Below are 18,478 nucleotides of genomic sequence, written 5' to 3' on the forward strand. Positions count from 1 at the left end.
TAGCTGAAGAGCTCTTTCTCCTTTGAAGGCTGTGGAAGCTGTCTGTCTGCCTCTTTACCAGGCAAGCAGTCTTAGTATTCCTTTCTTAAATGTAAATGCTTTATTTCAATGTTTTTGCTTCTAACTGACAATGTCAATACCAGATTTTGATTGGTCTATGAACTGCCTTTTGCTGTTCCTCCCAGCTGTGAAATGAGTGTTACCTCCAATACTCCTGGATTCCGCAAGTTAGTTATTGTGTGTCATGGTTCAAATCACTGGGTGACATATGGTCTACCCATGACTACCAGGACTACCAGTGACTTTTGATAGTCTGGGCCACAACTAGACCCATGAAAGAGAGACAGCAAACTGAAAACTTGTTTGCCTCCACTTCCCAAGTGAAATACAAACTTAATACTGAGAAGGGTCCTCAAATGTTGAATGTTATAAATGGACAAATGTCTCTGATTGTACATAGCTGGTTAGCTACAGAATATGTTTGATTGTTTGATACAAGACTCCCTCCTCTCTTTTCAATGTTTGTAAGCCATTTAGAGCTATGACAAGCTCCAGTCAGTAGCACACCACAGAAGTTGATAGCACATGTCCTTGCATTACCTGCCCTCAAGTGTCATGGTAAACACCCTCTCAGAGGTCCAATGCTGTTTCCACCAATATGTCCAAAAGTAATGATAAATCACTACACACTATAATGTAGTTGTAAGAGAGGACATTTCTATGTGTTTATTATCATTTAATTCCTTTAATTCCTCTTGTGTATAGTGTAACATAATTGTAGTCATATAATATGTCTTCAGATGTATGTATGAAGTAGGTGTTTATTTATTCATAGATACATATTCTTCACTCTCTATGACAACTGAGGAAACCCATCCACTGATCAAGGCCACATGAAACAAATAAAAGCTCTGCAAAGAAGTGAAGTAAGTGGACCTTGAGTTAAGAATTTTTTTAAATCAGTTTAATCAGCTTTTTAAACCCACCTTATACCTGTGTAAAAAAAAAAAAAAAGTTAATAAATGTTCCATAACATACAATGAGGATGCGTATAGGTTATCCTATATGTTATCCTATTAATCCTATTAATTATTAATCATTAATGAGCCTTTTTTCACCAATTGCGAATACTTTTTGGAAGAAGTTATAGTTGTTGATAAATACATTAACATTCACTGCATTATAGTGTGTCTATATACTGCTTCTAAATGCATATAAAGGTGAATCATTTTGTAATCATGTATACTAAATCAGCAGCCAGGGATAAGTGTTACATAATGACAATAATTATTCTAGAGATCATTTTTGCAGGTGTGATTGTCATGAACCTTGAGAACTTAACAGCAGCAGTTGAAGAACGTAGCTGGGAATGTTAAAGCTGTGTGTACAAATGTGTGAGTGGATGTTGTGCATGCCATGTGCACATTTGTGTGTGTGTATGTACGTGAGCGAGACTGCCATGGAACAAGATGAACCATCTGTCACCAAGAGTTGGACTGTAAAGATGCAGTTTCTCACGCCCAAGAACCCTATACCCACAATCATTACTGGCGATTAATAAATCTTTTCTTCCACAGCAGGTGTTTGAACATGTCTTTATTTCAATGCGTGGTGGGGTGAAACATTTCACTCTTGTACCACTCTCGCACACCATGTGCAGACACACAAGCTAAGCCATGTAAAAGAAAGCGTCTGCAAAGTACCCACATGACTGAAACATCAGGTTCAGGCAATTTGAGCATGTAGAAAGAGTGAAATCACAACCTCACATTAATGGTCTGGCCAGGGGTCAGAACAGCTGTCAGATATGGTCTGTGATAAGGGCAACACTTTTGGAAATGATGACATGATAATTCACTTTCACACAGGGCTAAATTTCTCAATCTTGATGTTCAAGCCTTGAACTAAATGTCATCCAGTCTGCTGCCTATTTAGCTATTGTTCAGAACAGCTGTGAGAGATATGCAATTTGCAAAACAGTTGCTGTCTATTCGCCTTACAGTTAGAGAAAAATTTTCAGAACCTTGAGTAAATACTGAGGAAAAAAGTCTGATCTTAAAGAGTCAATTCTGTACCATGAACAGGGTTAAGTGGTGCATTAAAGTTGCTTTATCAGTACTTTTATGTTAACAATGGATGTATAGACAGTGTGTTATATGAAAGGAATAGTGACAAACCCTGAATAATTACTATCCAAATCTGCAGTTCCCCTCAGCATTACAGTTTTAGAGTCTTTTCAGTTCATTGTTTTAGTTTTGTGTTCTGCAACTTTACAGATTAGGTTCAGTCTCACCGTTGTTTCCAGAAACAGCAGGCAGCTGTTTGCGGTGAAAAAAAAAATCCAATAAATCTACTGTGCAGTCAACAGCTACAGTAGATGATGAACATACAGGGTCATTTAGCCACTAAAAAGCTACACATTTCCCTCAAGAGCTGGTGGAGCCCAAAACCAGAGCTAAAGGGAGAGTAAATATTAGCCGACATTCATCTGTGGCCAGGAACATAATTCCAAATGAATGCTAATCTGCTGGATGACACAAGAAATAGGCAACTGTTTGCTGACATGTTTGCCATATCATCTTCATAAGGTTATTATACTGTGTGTCAGTGGTGTTTTTTCAGTTTCTTGTGCTGCCCCCACGTGGCTTATATATTGCTTCATGCACGTTTAATTTTCAAAATTGTAGGGGTCCCTTGGGATACCGCACCTAAAACCAAAGGTCCTGATTTGTTTTCATTTATTGTGTATTTAGCACATCCCTCCCTGGATTATATAGTGGAGTGGGAAGTTGAACATTGGTGGACGTGTCTCGGCTGGTAGCTTGTCCTCTCCACCAGAGAAGAGAAGAGAGCACTCCACCTATGCTCATGCATATAAAGGTTACAGTGTGTTGTCTTCAGTTTCTTACTGTGCTGGATGTATGGTTGTCATAGCTGTCATGTTTTTTTCTGAGTGTATATAAAATATCTTGGTAATGGGTAATATGACTGCTCTATCATCAACCTTATTTTTGGAAGCAGGATGTTAGCTATGTGAGTGGCCTGGAAACCACCATGTCCTGTCTATTTCTACACCTGTTAAAAAACCAAGCTACAGCACATAAATAAAAGTTGGTACAAGAAGAAGTTTTTCACTGTTGATTGAGGGGAGCTGTTCTGCCTTGCTTCAAGGCTGTGAAGGATGGAAAACAAGTATAGTTTCCCCTATCTGAGATCTTCACCGATGCAAATATTATTTCCTGATCCCAAAAAAGACAAAAATGTACTTTGGAACCAAACCAGGCCAGTTAGTAATAAAGATACTCATGATTTAAAAAAAAATCAAACTTATTATTGCAATAATAACAATGATAATAACTATTATTATTAGCACTGAATGCTACTCAATAGATGAATAAATAATGACCGAATGGGCTGAAATTTATATCGCCTCTTGCATTTGCTTTGAATGTTATAGCGCAACAGCCGTTTTTTCTTTGTTTTCTTTTTTATGGTATACAAGACCACCAGCATCACACACAACATTTCTGTCTCCACAATTGACAGTTGCTTCACCCGCCTTTCTGATGACATCTGAACTCGTGCATGACCGTGAAATAAGACGTGCTGTGATCGGTCAGTGTAGTCTTATCAATTGTCAAGTGTAGTAAAGATAACTTCAACTATTTCCCATTCTGAATTCTATTAATGATTGCTCATTTGTTGCCACAGCTGCTACTATTGGCATTGCTAATTTGCTGTCATCTGTGCTCTCCAAGACGGCTCTATTGAGGCCCTTGTGGTTTTTTCACCTTATTTCCAGGCCTCAGTTTCTCATCCTAATGTTACAGTGTTGCAAGTCATTTTTCATATACGCACACAAAACACACACAAATACAACCACACGACACTTTTATCTATAATCAGTGCTGTCTGTTCACAGATCTCTGACCCACAGTAATAGGACGACATCTGACCCGGACCTGACTGACTGTATAAAATGTGGATCCGGGTCACAGGTTCCATGTTGGATCTCAGGTCCTTGGGTCCAGGTTGACCCATGAAAGCCTCCATCCCAAATGTCAGTGTTCCTGTAAGAGTCCAAAAGATTTTCATCTGCGGGCACTATGAACAATTCATTAATCCAGCACAGGGTCTACTCTGTCAGTAAGGAACAGATAATCATTTGGAAACATTAGCCTCATTACCACTGATGAACTTTCCATGATGTGGAGGTCGAAACAGGACAGGTTAATATTCCCTCCAGTTTGTTTTGGAATTGATAGCCGTGGCTTAATTTTCACCACATGTCAAAAACAGGACAATTTCGAATGCCTCTCTAATATTAATCGTGGAAAATAACCATACTCATCTCACTGATATCCCTGAACTGACAGCTGAAAATACATTGCATGGTGGATCTTCTTAAAATTGATCTCAATATGTTTGGCAAAGGAACAGCAAGAACCCTGCTTGCACTGAGCTGGTTTCTCTACACAGCTCTGTAATTCCATTCCTGTGAGACTATGAGGACAGTAGTGGTATCGTAATGGGACGGGAAGTTGGGATATGGACCCTGTCTGGCGCCTCGTAGACTACTCTGTACCACGCTGGGATGTAAAAGATCCCAAATATGACGTGACCCCATGTCTGTGGTGACAGCGTAACATGATGATCACAAACTTCAAAACACGCTCCATAACATACAGTAATTTTAATCACTGATGGCAGCCTCGTGCAGCCTGACTGAGCACAGGGCAGGGTTGCACTGATGTTAGTGAACTGCTGGAGAAAGGAACAGGATGGTTTTAGTATCCACGCAGTAGAAAATATAGATACACTTTGTATGGTCACATCTAAACTTTGCCTCAATAGACTGTATAGAGCTAATTCTAAAATTTAAGACCTCCTTCCATCCTAATGTCCAACCACTTCACTTCGATGGGTCAAACAATCATCTGAGCTTTATACTAGTTATTTCAAGCAAAATGACCTTTGTAGCTTTTTGCAAAGCCAGCAGACCTGGACTACAGTGACTGACACCTCATTAACCCTCCACAGCCCTGCAGAGGCCAACACACCAATGTATCTGTTTCTTTGTATCGTTAGTCCTGCTTGTGTGGATGCTTGGTTCCCCCAGAATAACTACAAGGGGTCACAATGTTGAACGAGTTCACAGTAACACACACATGAACATACACGCATGTCCACACACTTACTTGCACACAGGTGCAGACAACAACACCCCATTAGGCCAGCCTGAGCTGTAGGCATCACCCCAGGGGATGTGTCTGTATGAGTGCCCCAGCTTGAGTGCATTCATGCCTTCCAGTTGAGAACCATGATGGTAAGACTCCCACTGGGCTGGTGCTGGCTTTGTTTAAGCCCCCATGAAATAGAGAGTTTGACCCTATTTAGAGAGATGATGTGATTCTATTCAGGTGTAATCCATGTACCACACAAAAAAAGTCTTACAGGATGCGCTAATGGTCAGCATGCTACAGTAACATGCTCACAATGACAACGCAAAAATGCTGACCTGAAAAACAGACTAAAGAGGTGGACTGAACCTCCAACTGATGGATAGACTGACATTGTCATCTTCTGAGCCAAGCTGCTAATATGGCTAAAAAAAAAAAAAGAACAGAAAACATGGGTCATCCTGATTAGAGAGGAAATGTGATTTTTTGTGGTGATGATGTAACATGGGAGATGACATCCTATAGGATGCCAGCATGAATTCACAGCTTAACCAGCCGTGCTTCCCTCACATGGCTTTACATTATGGCAACCATTTCTCCTGTATTGTTGCAGGGGAGGACTTGACTGTAAAAGATAAAGTTCAGTGCTCTCCACTAACTGCTATCTCTCTTACTGATCACTCATAGAGTCTTTTGTTTTTGCCTGAACCAGGAAGAAGGAAGTTTATCACAACACTGACAGTTAAACCATAGTGTGGCAGGGGCCTTGCAAGATTCATTTGTGTGTGTTATTGTTGTCTGAGTGCAATGTGTAATCTAATCAGAGCATCAGACCTATGTGTTGTTCCATATATTTACTTTGGCATCAGTTTGGGAAGTGGATACAAATCTCTGCAAATGGGAAGAATTCAGATCTTTTACTTGAGTAAAAGAAACATATTCAAAAACAATTCATCCTGTATTGCATGTGTTATTTCAAACTACTTAAACCTGCACTGCAGGACTTGTTGCTGCATCAAATTCAGAATAAGCAGATATTTATGACAATCAAAATCCAAATCATCGTTAAATATATTGTGTTTGTTCTGTTTTCAATGGAGCATGGGTCAAAAAGGATTAGCAAATGATCATTCTGATTAAACCTGAGATTAAAAACACAACGTGTGTGTGTGTATGTGTGTGTGTGTGTGTGTGTGTGTGTGTGAGTGTGTGTGTTGGTGGGGGGGGGGGGGGGGGGGTCTGCCCTTTGCAGAGCAGTTTGTAATCAGCTGTCAAAGTGGGCTCCGTCCCCATCGCAGCAGTTGAGAGCAGAGCTGTGTGGCAGCCGGTGAAAAGCTCTCAGGTCCACTCTGCATGCTGATCCATGCAGTGGCAGCAGTAGCAAACGGGGACAGACAGGACGGACATTCAACCTGCACTTCTACAGCCTATTAATTAACTGTATTTCATAGCAGCTGTGAGCATAGCAGTGTGAGTGTGTTTTCAGTCAGTTTGTGTGTTTGGCTTGCCTTTTTCAGACTCCTGTGACTGTATTGGAAACCAAGTACAAAAAGGTGAGACTTGAAGTAAGTGATCTATATCTAATCACGGTTGATATCGGGTGACATGCATTTTGAATGCTCTGACTACTTCCACTGTTAATAGCAAATTACCACTGACAAAACATAAACTAAAAATGCTTAAACATAAGGTTCAAACATCTACACTAGCAATATGTGTATAGTGAAATGCAGTGTGACATGAAGTATGAATGATAAAAGTTAAGGATAATAAAGTATAATTATATAAGTGCACAACTCTAGGCAAAATAAACAATACAGCAAACTAGCAGAGGATGGAGTGCTTGACAAGGCCGAGGATATACAAAGAGTCAGTGGAAGGAGTTCATCATCTTAATGCGCTGAGGAAAGAGTCTGTGTTGGATTTATGGCCACAATGGTGGATTAAGGATCAATGCAGTGAATATCAAAAAATCTATTAAATAACACATAATCTTTCAGCATATTTAAGACATGATAATTTCTTACGTTACTGACAAATGTATTTTTGTCTTTTACATGCATTGAGATTGCATAAATTGAGATTTTGTATTTTAAGTGTAGAAAAAAAAATTAAAAAGTTACGTTATTCATATGGTAAGTATTGATTTTTAGGTTTTGTATGTACTTGTATATCTGAAAATACAGCCAAGAGTGTTTTCATAGATGCGACTGCCATTCTGTTGCATTTCTGTCCTTAAATAATGCGTATAGTGATGATAAAAAGTTTTCATAGTTGTTCAACTGCCACAGTTGAAGGTGGGGTGAAAAGTCAAAGAGGCAGGGGAGACACAAAACAGCGCTAAATACGGGGATAACGCTACACATCAGACTTCTGGAAGACATTCATAGTGTTGCAATCAGTTTTTCACACAGTGACAGATATAGCTGTCAAAAATGACAAAAAAAAGAACTAGAAAGCTCAAACCCTGTTTACTTTCTTGTCTCAACGCAGCTGACAGATCATAGCGTGAAGTGGATGTGAAAGTCAGGTCGGCACATTTGGAAAGTTACAGAAATGGTCAGACACAACAACCCTCTAATCCACCGTCTGAAATGCGTAGGGGAAGGGGGTTTCTCAAAGCTGCAAACTTTGCAACCCTGTGTTTTTTAACATAGTTGATTTAGTGATCATTTAACAGAAATGGAAAGCAATTGAAAGTTGAAATTGTTTAGTAAAGAAGTGATATTTCCTCTTTGCTGTAAAAGATATTTGAACTTGAAATGCTGTTTTTTGTGATATTCCAATACGTACACACTTGATAGCAGCCTAATAACTATATGGTTGCTCATACCTCTATGATTAGTGAAAAAGTCTTTCTTATGTCCTGTCCTTGTGTGGGTGAAGATGATTGAGCTGGGCCTCGCAGATGGAAGCCTGATCGATGAGCTGATGGAGCTGACGGCACAGAGCCTCTGTCACCTGGAGATCCAGGAACACTTCAACATCGTCAAGGAGATCGGCCGAGGCAAATATGGCAAAGTGCTGCTGGTCACACATCGCTTCAGGGGTAAGACTGCATTTTGTTTTCTGATCTATTTTACTACAGAAAAACCTGGAAGAGATTTCTTTCTTTTCTAACACCAATGACAATATGTGCAAAGATCATGAACTCTGCATTTGCTAATCTGATGAATATTTCCCCCCAAAAAGGAGGTGATGTGTTTTGTGGCTCCAGTATTAGTAACACTGGGTTGCTTTCAGTGAAAAGTTGAACAAATTGGTAATTAAGTTCTGCGTTTAGTTTTTGCAACTGTCAGCCCATTTACAAATATAATTAGAAAAATAAACATTTTTTTGTAGCTAGGCTGTCATATTGTTATGGAGTGCTGAAATCCAGAAATGAGAAATTTCTAAAAAGAAATAAATTTGCAAAACCTTCTAGCCAACGTAAATTTGTTGTGTATGGCCCACTCTTCTGACTGGATGAGAACCATAAACCCCAAGCTATCCTTTTAGGAAGAGAGCTGAGCCAAAGTGGAGCAAGGACCGGGTCGGTGTAGACAAAGGAGAGAGCTGAATGCTGAGCATGAGCTGGCATGAGGCTGGCTGGCTGGCTGATGGCCTGGAGGCTTTGAATCTGAAAACCATTGGCGTGGGGGGGTGACCACGGGGGAGTTTAAGGTTGCAGAAGAGCTATGCTGCAGCACATTGGGTCATTGTTACGATATACAGTGAATACCTGATTTCAGTGCAGTGTCACTGACATGGTCATAAATATTTGTAATTCTCCATTTCTTTAGTAAGGCAATGAAGATGTGCATGAACAGTGATGTAATAACAGCCAAAATGAAGTATGGATGATCTGCAGGGACTCCCATGGCCTTGAAAGTGATGCCCAAAGCCTCGACTAAGCTGCAAGGCTTTCTGAGAGAGTACTGCATCTCCTTACACCTGTCCTGTCACCCCTGCATTGTGGGCCTCTTTGGCATCGCCTTCCAGTCTAATGAGCACTACTGCTTTGCCCAGGAGCTTGTCATTGGGAGGGACCTGTTCGCTGTCATCCAGCCAAAGGTTAGTCAACATTGGCAGAACAAGACCAAGACACTAAGACTAGCCACACTAACAGGCCTGTGGGGTTGTTTTTAGTTACAGCAGTGCATTGACATTGTGAGCATGCTAACATGCTCACAATGTCAAAATTAGCATGCTGATGTATAATGGTTTCAATGTAATCTATTTAAGTTTCGTGTGTAAGCATGCTAATGATTGCTTATTAGTACCAACACACAAAATACTGCTGAAGCTGATGGAATGTCATTAGTTTTTGAGGGTCTTTGGTCATAAATCAAAGTATTAGATGGATTAAAACTGACCTGATGATGGCTATAGATGAAATGTTAAGATTCATAACCCAATTCATAACAATTATCAACTTGGATAGTTTAATCTATAATAATGCATTATTGTTTTTCTTTTGTTGTTGTTTATTGATTCTATATTTTGCCTGTAAAATCTTCATCTGCCAAGTAACTAGTAACCAGCTATCAGATGCATTTTGTAGAATTAAGTACAGTGGTTTTCTCTGAAAAAGAAGGGACTGAATGGGACTGAATCCCATGTAAAATCCCTCATGACTGTAATTGAACATAACACTTAGTTTACACACTAAATGTACTTTGTTACTTTCTAACCAGCTAGTGAAATGTAACTTAACTGTCAACAAAACTTTGTGCTAATCCATTCAGTACATGTCCAGCTATTTCACGAACAGATACAAATTTCAACCTGATGCTGGTGTGAGTAGAAAAGTCAGGATTATCATCTTCTGGGCACCAGGAAAAGTCAGAAGATCCATAAAGTTGTCCATTCATCCTCTGGGGACCATGAATGTCTGTACAAACTTTCACGACAATTCATCAACAACTGACCAGTAAATCAGCATCAGTATTCCTTGAGCCATGCCACCAGAGTGGCTAACAAACAAAGTGTAATAGGAAAATAAAGTAGTATAATCCAACTGTCTAGACCTCATTGCCCTCGTAAACTCAGACTATAGACTTAACTCCCAGGAGGTTCCAAAGTGCCTATGGCAGTCCAAATCCACAATTCATGAAGTTCAAATAAGAGCTCGTGGACTTTTTACAGACTGAGGTTGAAGAATCTCTTGGGTGAATTACCAAAGTTTAACACAGATGGGACTTTTCAGCAAAAGAATAACATAGAACATAGAAATGTATAGACCTGGTGCAACATTACTTGCATCATGTAGAAATATTTAGCAATAGAATTCTGTAAAAATATGAAGAGGGAAATTATTTCAAATTCAAATTTATTTGAAAAACTTTTTAAAGTGACTGCATGAAACTGTTATGTGCATGGCCTGTCTTGCAGTCCTGCAGACTTAATGTGATGACTCTGAGTACAGTAAATATACCCAAAGTCCACGAGGACCCATGCTGAAAGTAGAGGGTGGATGGTTGGATTCAATCTTCTTTCTTCTTGCTGTGCTTTGCTATGCTATGTGTCACTTTTGATTCTGGTACCTTTGTCTGATTGTTCTAGGTGGGTATCCCAGAATCTTCAGTAAAACGTTGTGTCCTCCAGATTGCCAGTGCTTTGGAGTTCATCCACAGCCATGGTCTGGTCCACCGTGATGTCAAGCCTGAAAACATCCTCCTGTTGGACAGTCACTGCTGCCAGGTCAAGCTGGCAGACTTTGGCCTGGCCCAGAAGAGAGGCACTCTGATACGCTTCATCACAGGAACCCTGCCCTACATGGCCCCAGAGCTTTGCACCATGGCCCTGCAGGAGGGCCAGAAAGAAGTGACCTCTCCTCCGCTTAGTGTGGAGCCAAGTCTGGACACCTGGGCCTTTGGGGTGGTTATCTTCTGCATCCTTACGGGATACTTCCCCTGGGAGCGCTGCATGGACTCGGATGACTTCTACGAGGAGTTTGCAGACTGGTGTGGACTGGAGGAGAAACCTAACACTGAGGAGGACATTCCTCCTTTGTGGAAAAGGTTCACTCCAGAAGCCATGGAGATGTTTGGTAAGCTCCTGGCTTTGGATGCAGGAAAGAGGTGTACAGTGGGGGAAGTGAGAGCGTATGTGGAGAAGGACTGGCTTAAAAAGGTACATGGGATTGGTGAGCAGCAGCAGACAGTAGAAAAAGAAAAAGTCAGTGGCTTTGAGAATAATCGCGGGCATGGCGAGGTAGAGAAACAGTCTAATACTTCATAACAGACTTCACTTTTCTTTAATCTATAGCCTCTAAATGTCTTGACAGCATGTAGAATATACTACAATATAGACATTAAATTATAGGTGCCTGTTATCAGGCATGTGATTTGCAGTGATGTCACATATGGTGTGAGGGATGACACATGATTCTAAATCTTGTGTCCGAGTTTATTTAAAAGACCATTTGACAGCAATGACAAAGGGTCCACAGATGCTGGCCTTCCTGTGGTGATGAAATACGCACAGCTTTTATTTAAGTGAAAGTCCTGGATTCAAAATTGTGCTTATATGTAAAAGTACACCAGCGTAGCGATTTTAGCTAGTTTATACTTGTACCACTGCAGAACAATCTCAACTGAGGTCGGACCTGCATCATTACCTAATCTTGGGCCCTGTCTTATAGAGGGGCCTTGTTTCAAAATCTAGTTTTAAGACTTCATTTTAGGTTACACTGCACTCACATGGGAACAGGCCACACTGATTTGTCTCTGGGTCTTGGATTTCTAATGAAGAAGGGGAGCAACAGGGGCCCAAAAACAATTGACCTGTTTGGAGTGTTTGGGTTCCCCTAAAAGTAACTGCAACTATGTAAATGACAAATGTAATAGGATGAAAAGCAGAAGGCAGGAACGGTCTAATGAAATACATTATCGAGTTGCATTATGAGAAAGAAGGATGAAATATTTTTGGAGCGTGGGTCATACTTGGGGACGCCTCTGCTGCACTTTTTTCTCTTTTTTAATCTGTCCCTTGTGCCCCCATATCTATGAAAGTGCAATACTACAATGCTGAAGTACCCTTTGAAGTCCAGTTGTTGAGTAAATGTACTTTATAAATAATTAGGTCTAACATGATCGAGGAAACGCCCCAATACGTGGGACTACATTTTCTTGACTGAAGAGACATTTTTACACATCAGGTTTATGAACAATTTTTTTTCAGTGACTTTGTCTTATTTTTGTCAGCTCAGTGCTGTAGTGTGAAATTACAAAGTTTTAACTACTGAAATGTTATGTGGCTCATGAAACCTTCATATTTTGCATTGTGTTACTTCAGAGCTGTGTGTAATGACAATGTGACGGTGTTGTAGTTGACTCTGGCACCATGTAAAAAAGCATTTGTCTCGACCGAAGACCATTCAGAACTGCCTGTCTTGATTTACATGTATGTTGTACTGAACCAAACAACAGATGAAATTGTGGTTGTGCAGAATAAGTAATACAGGTTTCTGTGGACAGCAGTTAGAAAAATGATTTGGTTATCAATCAGGATGTGTCTCCAGATATCGCTGCAATCAGCATGCACCAGGCAGCACATGTTTATCTCTCAGTGTCACTTGGAGTTAAACTGTTGATGGGTACTGCTGAGTACTGCAGTTCTTTAAAGGTTCCCCCTCTGTTGTTGCACAAACTAATAAATATTGTTTAGGTTTTGAGCTTGAATGGTTGATTGTTTATTTAGATAATTTTCCAATATACAGTAGTATAAAGTATAAGCTTTCTTTTTCTGTTTTTTGTGTTCTGTTTTTATTGTTTTGTTTTAGTACATGCATCATTTTCTGATTTGAGAAAAAAAAATCTATACACACACACAAACATGACCTATGTCAGCTCTCTGTCTCACTCAGTTTTCAATGACCTTCTTTGGCCCCCTCACATAATAATTTCTGCAACAGCAGGCTCTCCATTGATGGATGTCCTGTTTTTGTTTGGGTGTGCAGGACACCACAGGTACTTTCAGGTCAGGATCTGTCAGCCTCCAAGGAGGGCAAACCTAAACTTGGCCTAAGGCCTGAACCCGCTTGGCCCCTCATGCTTTCCAGCATATTTAGGCCATTACACTAACCAGGGTCATCTTTCAGCTGACCTCTGGGCCTGACTGCACATCCAGGCTTGTCATGCAAACACTAATACAGCCATGGTAAATCCAGCCACGAAGCCTATGCTGGCATTTGACTCACCAACTATCTGTCCTGGCGTTCACACACATAGCAGACCCAGTGTTTAAAGGGATTAAAGTAATGTCTTGCATGCCTATTCTGTGTAACAAGGTATTACAACCAGTGCATAAATCTTGCCATAACAAAGTAACTTGAAAGTACTTTAAAAGTATATTAATTTTTTTCCCCTTTTTGGTTGTGAGTAAGAGATTGTGCTTTTCTGCTAAATCTATAGTACAAACTCATAATTGCAGACTAAATAGATAAGCATAGTAGAGTTTCCAGGAAACTATATCAACACGAGAATCATTAAGTTTTATCATCACATGGTTTCCTTCATCTGCCAAATAAAGATTGTTTCGTGCTGTTATGAAAGGCACAGTTTTCAAGGACTTTCCCCTCAGCTACATGGCTAACATGTCCTGATACTTGAGTTCTTAACTAGCAACTTAGTACATCATCGTGCACTGTCATAGATACACGCATCCTGGAAATGGCCATTTCTAATCCTCTTATTCCCTGTAAGGGATACTTTTACAGTCATTACAGCTGGAAAGACTGTGGAGAAGCTCTGTTTATGTGAAAATGCAGAAATTATGATATCAATAATTCACTAATGGTTTTCTAGATCACTTGGAAGCTTTTGAGTTTGAGATCTCACCTGCTGGTGTTTATCCTCCTCCACCTTTTTAGTTCTTTCATTAATCAGGAAAGCTAATAATGGAGTGTTCATTTATTCATTTATGAACAACTTTCACAAATGTTGATTGGATGTCTCAATAAAAAGCCTATCCTATGACCTTTTAATTATGATTTATTGCAGTTATAAGTATAGAAACAATGACTTATTATACAGTGAGAAACCCACTGGCATTTATCAATACTACCAACATTTATAATTGCATTATTACCAAATGGAATAGAATAAATTGGTAACCATTTATTTTAAGTCCCCCTTTTAGAATTTATAAGCAGTATATAAGCATTTAATAAATTGTTTATAACATAGTGTAATGTAGTTGTATACAGATACAAGAGCATTTTAAGTGAGTATTAATGTACTTATGGATGTCATGTATATGAGGACAAGCAGTTAAGTAAATGCAGGCACTGGATGTCACTTTACAATTAAAGAGTCTGAAATGAATAACAAAATAATTCTCCCTCTTTTTGACACCCCTGGCTCATGGCACCACCTACTAGCTACACCACCTACAGCTACCACCTGTCAAAATGCCCTGCCTCTGGATATTCATTTGGTCATAAACATGTAGTACGTAATATCTGCCACTAGGGGTCTCTCAGTCAAAGTGATAACAAAACACAGAGTTTGATGTGAAGTAGTGAGGGATCATGGGAGTTGTTGGCTAGCTAGCTAGTTCCTTCACGTCCTTCTTTACTCTCTTCACATAAGTTCTAGCAACTGGAGGGGGTAAAGGGGATATGACGCCATTGACAGGTGACCAAAGTAAATGCACGGTTACCTTATATAATTTTGTATTTCCCTGTTTGAACATCGGTGGAAACATTACAGATAATGTAAGTGCACAACACACACACACACACACACACACACACACACACACACACACACACACACACACACACACACACACACACACAAAGTAATGTATACATAATTCATGGGGACATTACATAGAATTACATTCATTTCCTGGAGAGTTACCCTAACCATAACCAAAACCTCTACTTGCCTAACTCTAACCCTTACCCTAACCTTAAACCCAGTCTTCATCCTAAAATATAATGATTTATATTGTGGGGACCTGTATTTTTTTCCCCACAAGTAAGGCGAGTCCCCACAATGTGACAGCGAAACAGATTTATGTCTCCACAACATGAGAAATACATGGTGCTCGCACGCACACACACACACACACACACACACACACACACACACACACACACACACACACACACACACACACGCAGTCATAGACAAAATATCCAGGCTTTCTGGATGACACCATACACATGGGAGCACTATTAATAATACCACACCATTTGTTGTGGAAAATCACCACAACTGGAGCCTTTCTCCCAGCTGTTGCCTCGTCTCCATAAAAAGCCAGCATGAGGTGGCTAAAGAAACTTTTATCCATGTTGAACCGTGTTTGAACAAATTACAGAACCATGAGACAGATCAGAGTGCCCCAAATGAACATTTGAAACATTAGGTTGTGAACATTTGATCAAAGGTTTCTGAGAATCCTTGTTCTTTCAGAATATTGAGAGTTGCAAAAATCTCATAGGGGGAGTAATTTAAAAAGATGAAAAACTACAGCTGAAAATCCCATAATAATAATAATAAGGTGTGTCAAAGATCCTCCATAAAGAAGAATCGCATATCCTGATTGACTTTATTGCTGTGATATGACAATAAATTCTGATAATTAAAATATTGCTGTGCACATTACTGTTTCAGGATGTTTACAGCCATAAAATGGGTAGTAGCCTCACCCTGGGCTTTTCTCCCATGAGTTCTGTGAATCTACAAATCTTGAGACATTTGATTTTCTATTTTTTTTTTTTTTTTTTTTTTTTTGATGGGAGACAAGCTGCAGCAATCTATAAACTCAACTAAAATTCCCATATGCAGAACATGCTTTCTGCTGCTTTCCAATTATATTTCCTAAACATGTTGCCTTAACTTGTTTTGGTGATCTCTCGAGTTGTGGGTGCATCCCAACAGCACTTTAACTGTGTTACCATGTAACAATAGTAAAACATTAAAACTTGGCACAAGCTTCACAGCAATGGAATGTGTCTGCAAGTGGATTTTGATTTGAAACTGGTACAAAGATTATCTTGAAGGTGGGAAAGTCACTCTTCAATCTCTAAAAAAAAAAAAAAAACAGTCATGGGAACGGTTCTTTCAGGCTGCACTAATTGCTGCTGTCAGCATGCTAACATGCTTGTGATAATAATGCAAGCTGGCAGGTTTGTTCATAAACCGAAGTACTGGACAAAATTTGATCTGATGTTGATCTTAGATGAAAAGAATGAAAAGTTATTAAAATTCCACCTGAGGGGAACAAGAACTCCTGAACCATACTTCATTGCCATCCATCACATTGCTGTTGAGATATTTTACTCTAAACCACAAATGTGAACCTTACAGTGGTAGGTAGAGGAAAAAGCTGGGGTATCATGATTGTCTATATAGCAATCCATCTAATACTTGTTGAGGAGGATTTCAGTCTGGACCAAAGCAGTGCACCGACCGACACACAAAAAACAGTGGAATCCTTTGGAAAATGATACATTAAATGTTTAATCAATGACACGTGGAAAGAGGGTCAGAGGAACACTGACCACAGTTTGCTCAGAGTCTGCCTTGTTATCAACAAGGATTTCTTCTTAGACTCTAGAAATTGAACTAAACAGCACAACAATGAAGCCCTCTGAGCTCCTGTTGGCCATGCTATGCCTTACTGGGTCATGCTGTGGAGAGGTGGCCCCTGGGACTGAATGAAAATGCTGCCTCTTTTACTCACAGGTCGCTACATCTCTGCTGTATCTATTTCAGCGTCAGTCACGCAGAAGACTTTATCCTACCTCATGATCCCTCAGCAAGGCCTGTGACAGCAAGGATGTGTAATGTTAGCATATCATACAAGGCCTGTTGCTCACAAATTAGTCCCTTTGGGTGTAACGCAGGCTCTGTGATCTGAGTGGCCCTTGGTTAAATCCTTACTAAAGATGTGAGGCTCAAGCTGGTCTGTCAGTATCTTAAAAGCAGCACCATATGTCTGTCAGTCCCTTACGGATGGCCTCACTCATGTTAACATAGTGAGCAGCTGCTCTCTCTGCGTCTCGACCTTTGTGGGGAGATGTTTAAGATGCTTAAGATCGTTAAAGTGGATGGAGATGAAACTGTATTCGAAACGTTTTGAGCAGAGCCAGAGTGTTTGGATGTGTCTGTCGCCTGGGGGCCTTGGTTTGTGTGGTGAAGGCAAAAAGGACAATTCATAATTAAAAAAAAAAAACTAGTTAAAATAAGTCAATCAAAAATACTTCTTACCTCTCTGAAAACTCTTTAAGACATTATTGCATTGTTAAACATGAGACCAACAGGAAGTCACTCTATAAAGATGTATGCGGAGAAAATGGCTTATTGTGCTGTGTATCAAACTATATATGACATATATAACATACAGTTTGATACTCAACATCTGAGCCATCTACCAAGTCCTGGGAGTCTCAGAGGTGTAACATAGAGGATAAAACCTGGAGCAGGTTGCAAGACAGACCGCACACAAAGTCTAAGGATGAAATTTAATGTTGTTTCTGCGCAACGCTGCTATTCATACAAGCCTCACACATGCTATACAACATAACTCCTGCACAGCTGATGCTACGATGCACTGATGGCATTTAATTATGAAGTGTAACATTAAAAAGCAAGACAGCCAGCAACTTTACAACAATAAAAAATAACTGGAAGTACATTTTTTCATAACACACCATGACAGAGATCATAGAATACAGACAGTTAACAGTTTTTCATAAATTTAGTAAATGTAAGTTCCTCATTTGCCAGATTGACAACACCTACAATGCTTTTGATGGCACACAATAAAAGATGGCAATCATGACAAACTGAACATTTTATTCTTGTTTTATGGAATATATCCAAAAGAATATTATTTGATTTCTTGCTGAAAGTTCGATGAAAAGAACCACATCACTGTCATAACTGTATGCTAAATATGAAGCTAGCCTGGCTGTGGCCAAAGAAAACAAAATTCATCGACCAGCACCTCTATGTTTGAATAATTAACACATCTTGTTTAATCTAAACAGCCAAACACTAAAGTCAAGACATTGAAATAGTCTGCACAGAAGGTAGAAATCTGTTAAACCCCAATTTGTTGATGTGATATTTGTACAAATGAAACCAACAAGATATAATGTGTTAATTAGTGAGCTCTTGACACAGTTCTGGGTGACTTTTGTTGCAATAGGACAGAGCCAGGCTAGCTGGTGATCCCTGTTTCCAGTTAATGCTAAGATAATCTCAGCTTCAGTACACATTTACAGCACAAGCAGTATCTTCTCATCAACACTCCTACTCAACTATTTCTTTAAAAAAGCATTAATGTGACAGTGACAT

The 18,478-nt window shown here is 39.7% G+C and overlaps 1 protein-coding gene across 1 annotated transcript; it reads left to right on the forward strand.

The window, feature by feature from the left end:
• The first annotated feature begins 440 nt into the window (after positions 1 to 440).
• Positions 441 to 12,024, forward strand: LOC139335619 (serine/threonine-protein kinase SBK1). The gene is made up of 5 exons (XM_070969321.1): positions 441 to 452; positions 6,671 to 6,733; positions 8,067 to 8,229; positions 9,031 to 9,233; positions 10,725 to 12,024. The coding sequence occupies exons 1-5, from the start codon at positions 441 to 443 to the stop codon at positions 11,400 to 11,402; spliced, it is 1,119 nt and encodes a 372-aa protein (XP_070825422.1). The 3' UTR covers positions 11,403 to 12,024.
• Positions 12,025 to 18,478: the final 6,454 nt, after the last annotated feature.

The sequence above is a fragment of the Chaetodon trifascialis genome, chromosome 8, assembly GCF_039877785.1.
Source record: "Chaetodon trifascialis isolate fChaTrf1 chromosome 8, fChaTrf1.hap1, whole genome shotgun sequence".
NCBI lineage: Eukaryota > Metazoa > Chordata > Actinopteri > Chaetodontiformes > Chaetodontidae > Chaetodon > Chaetodon trifascialis.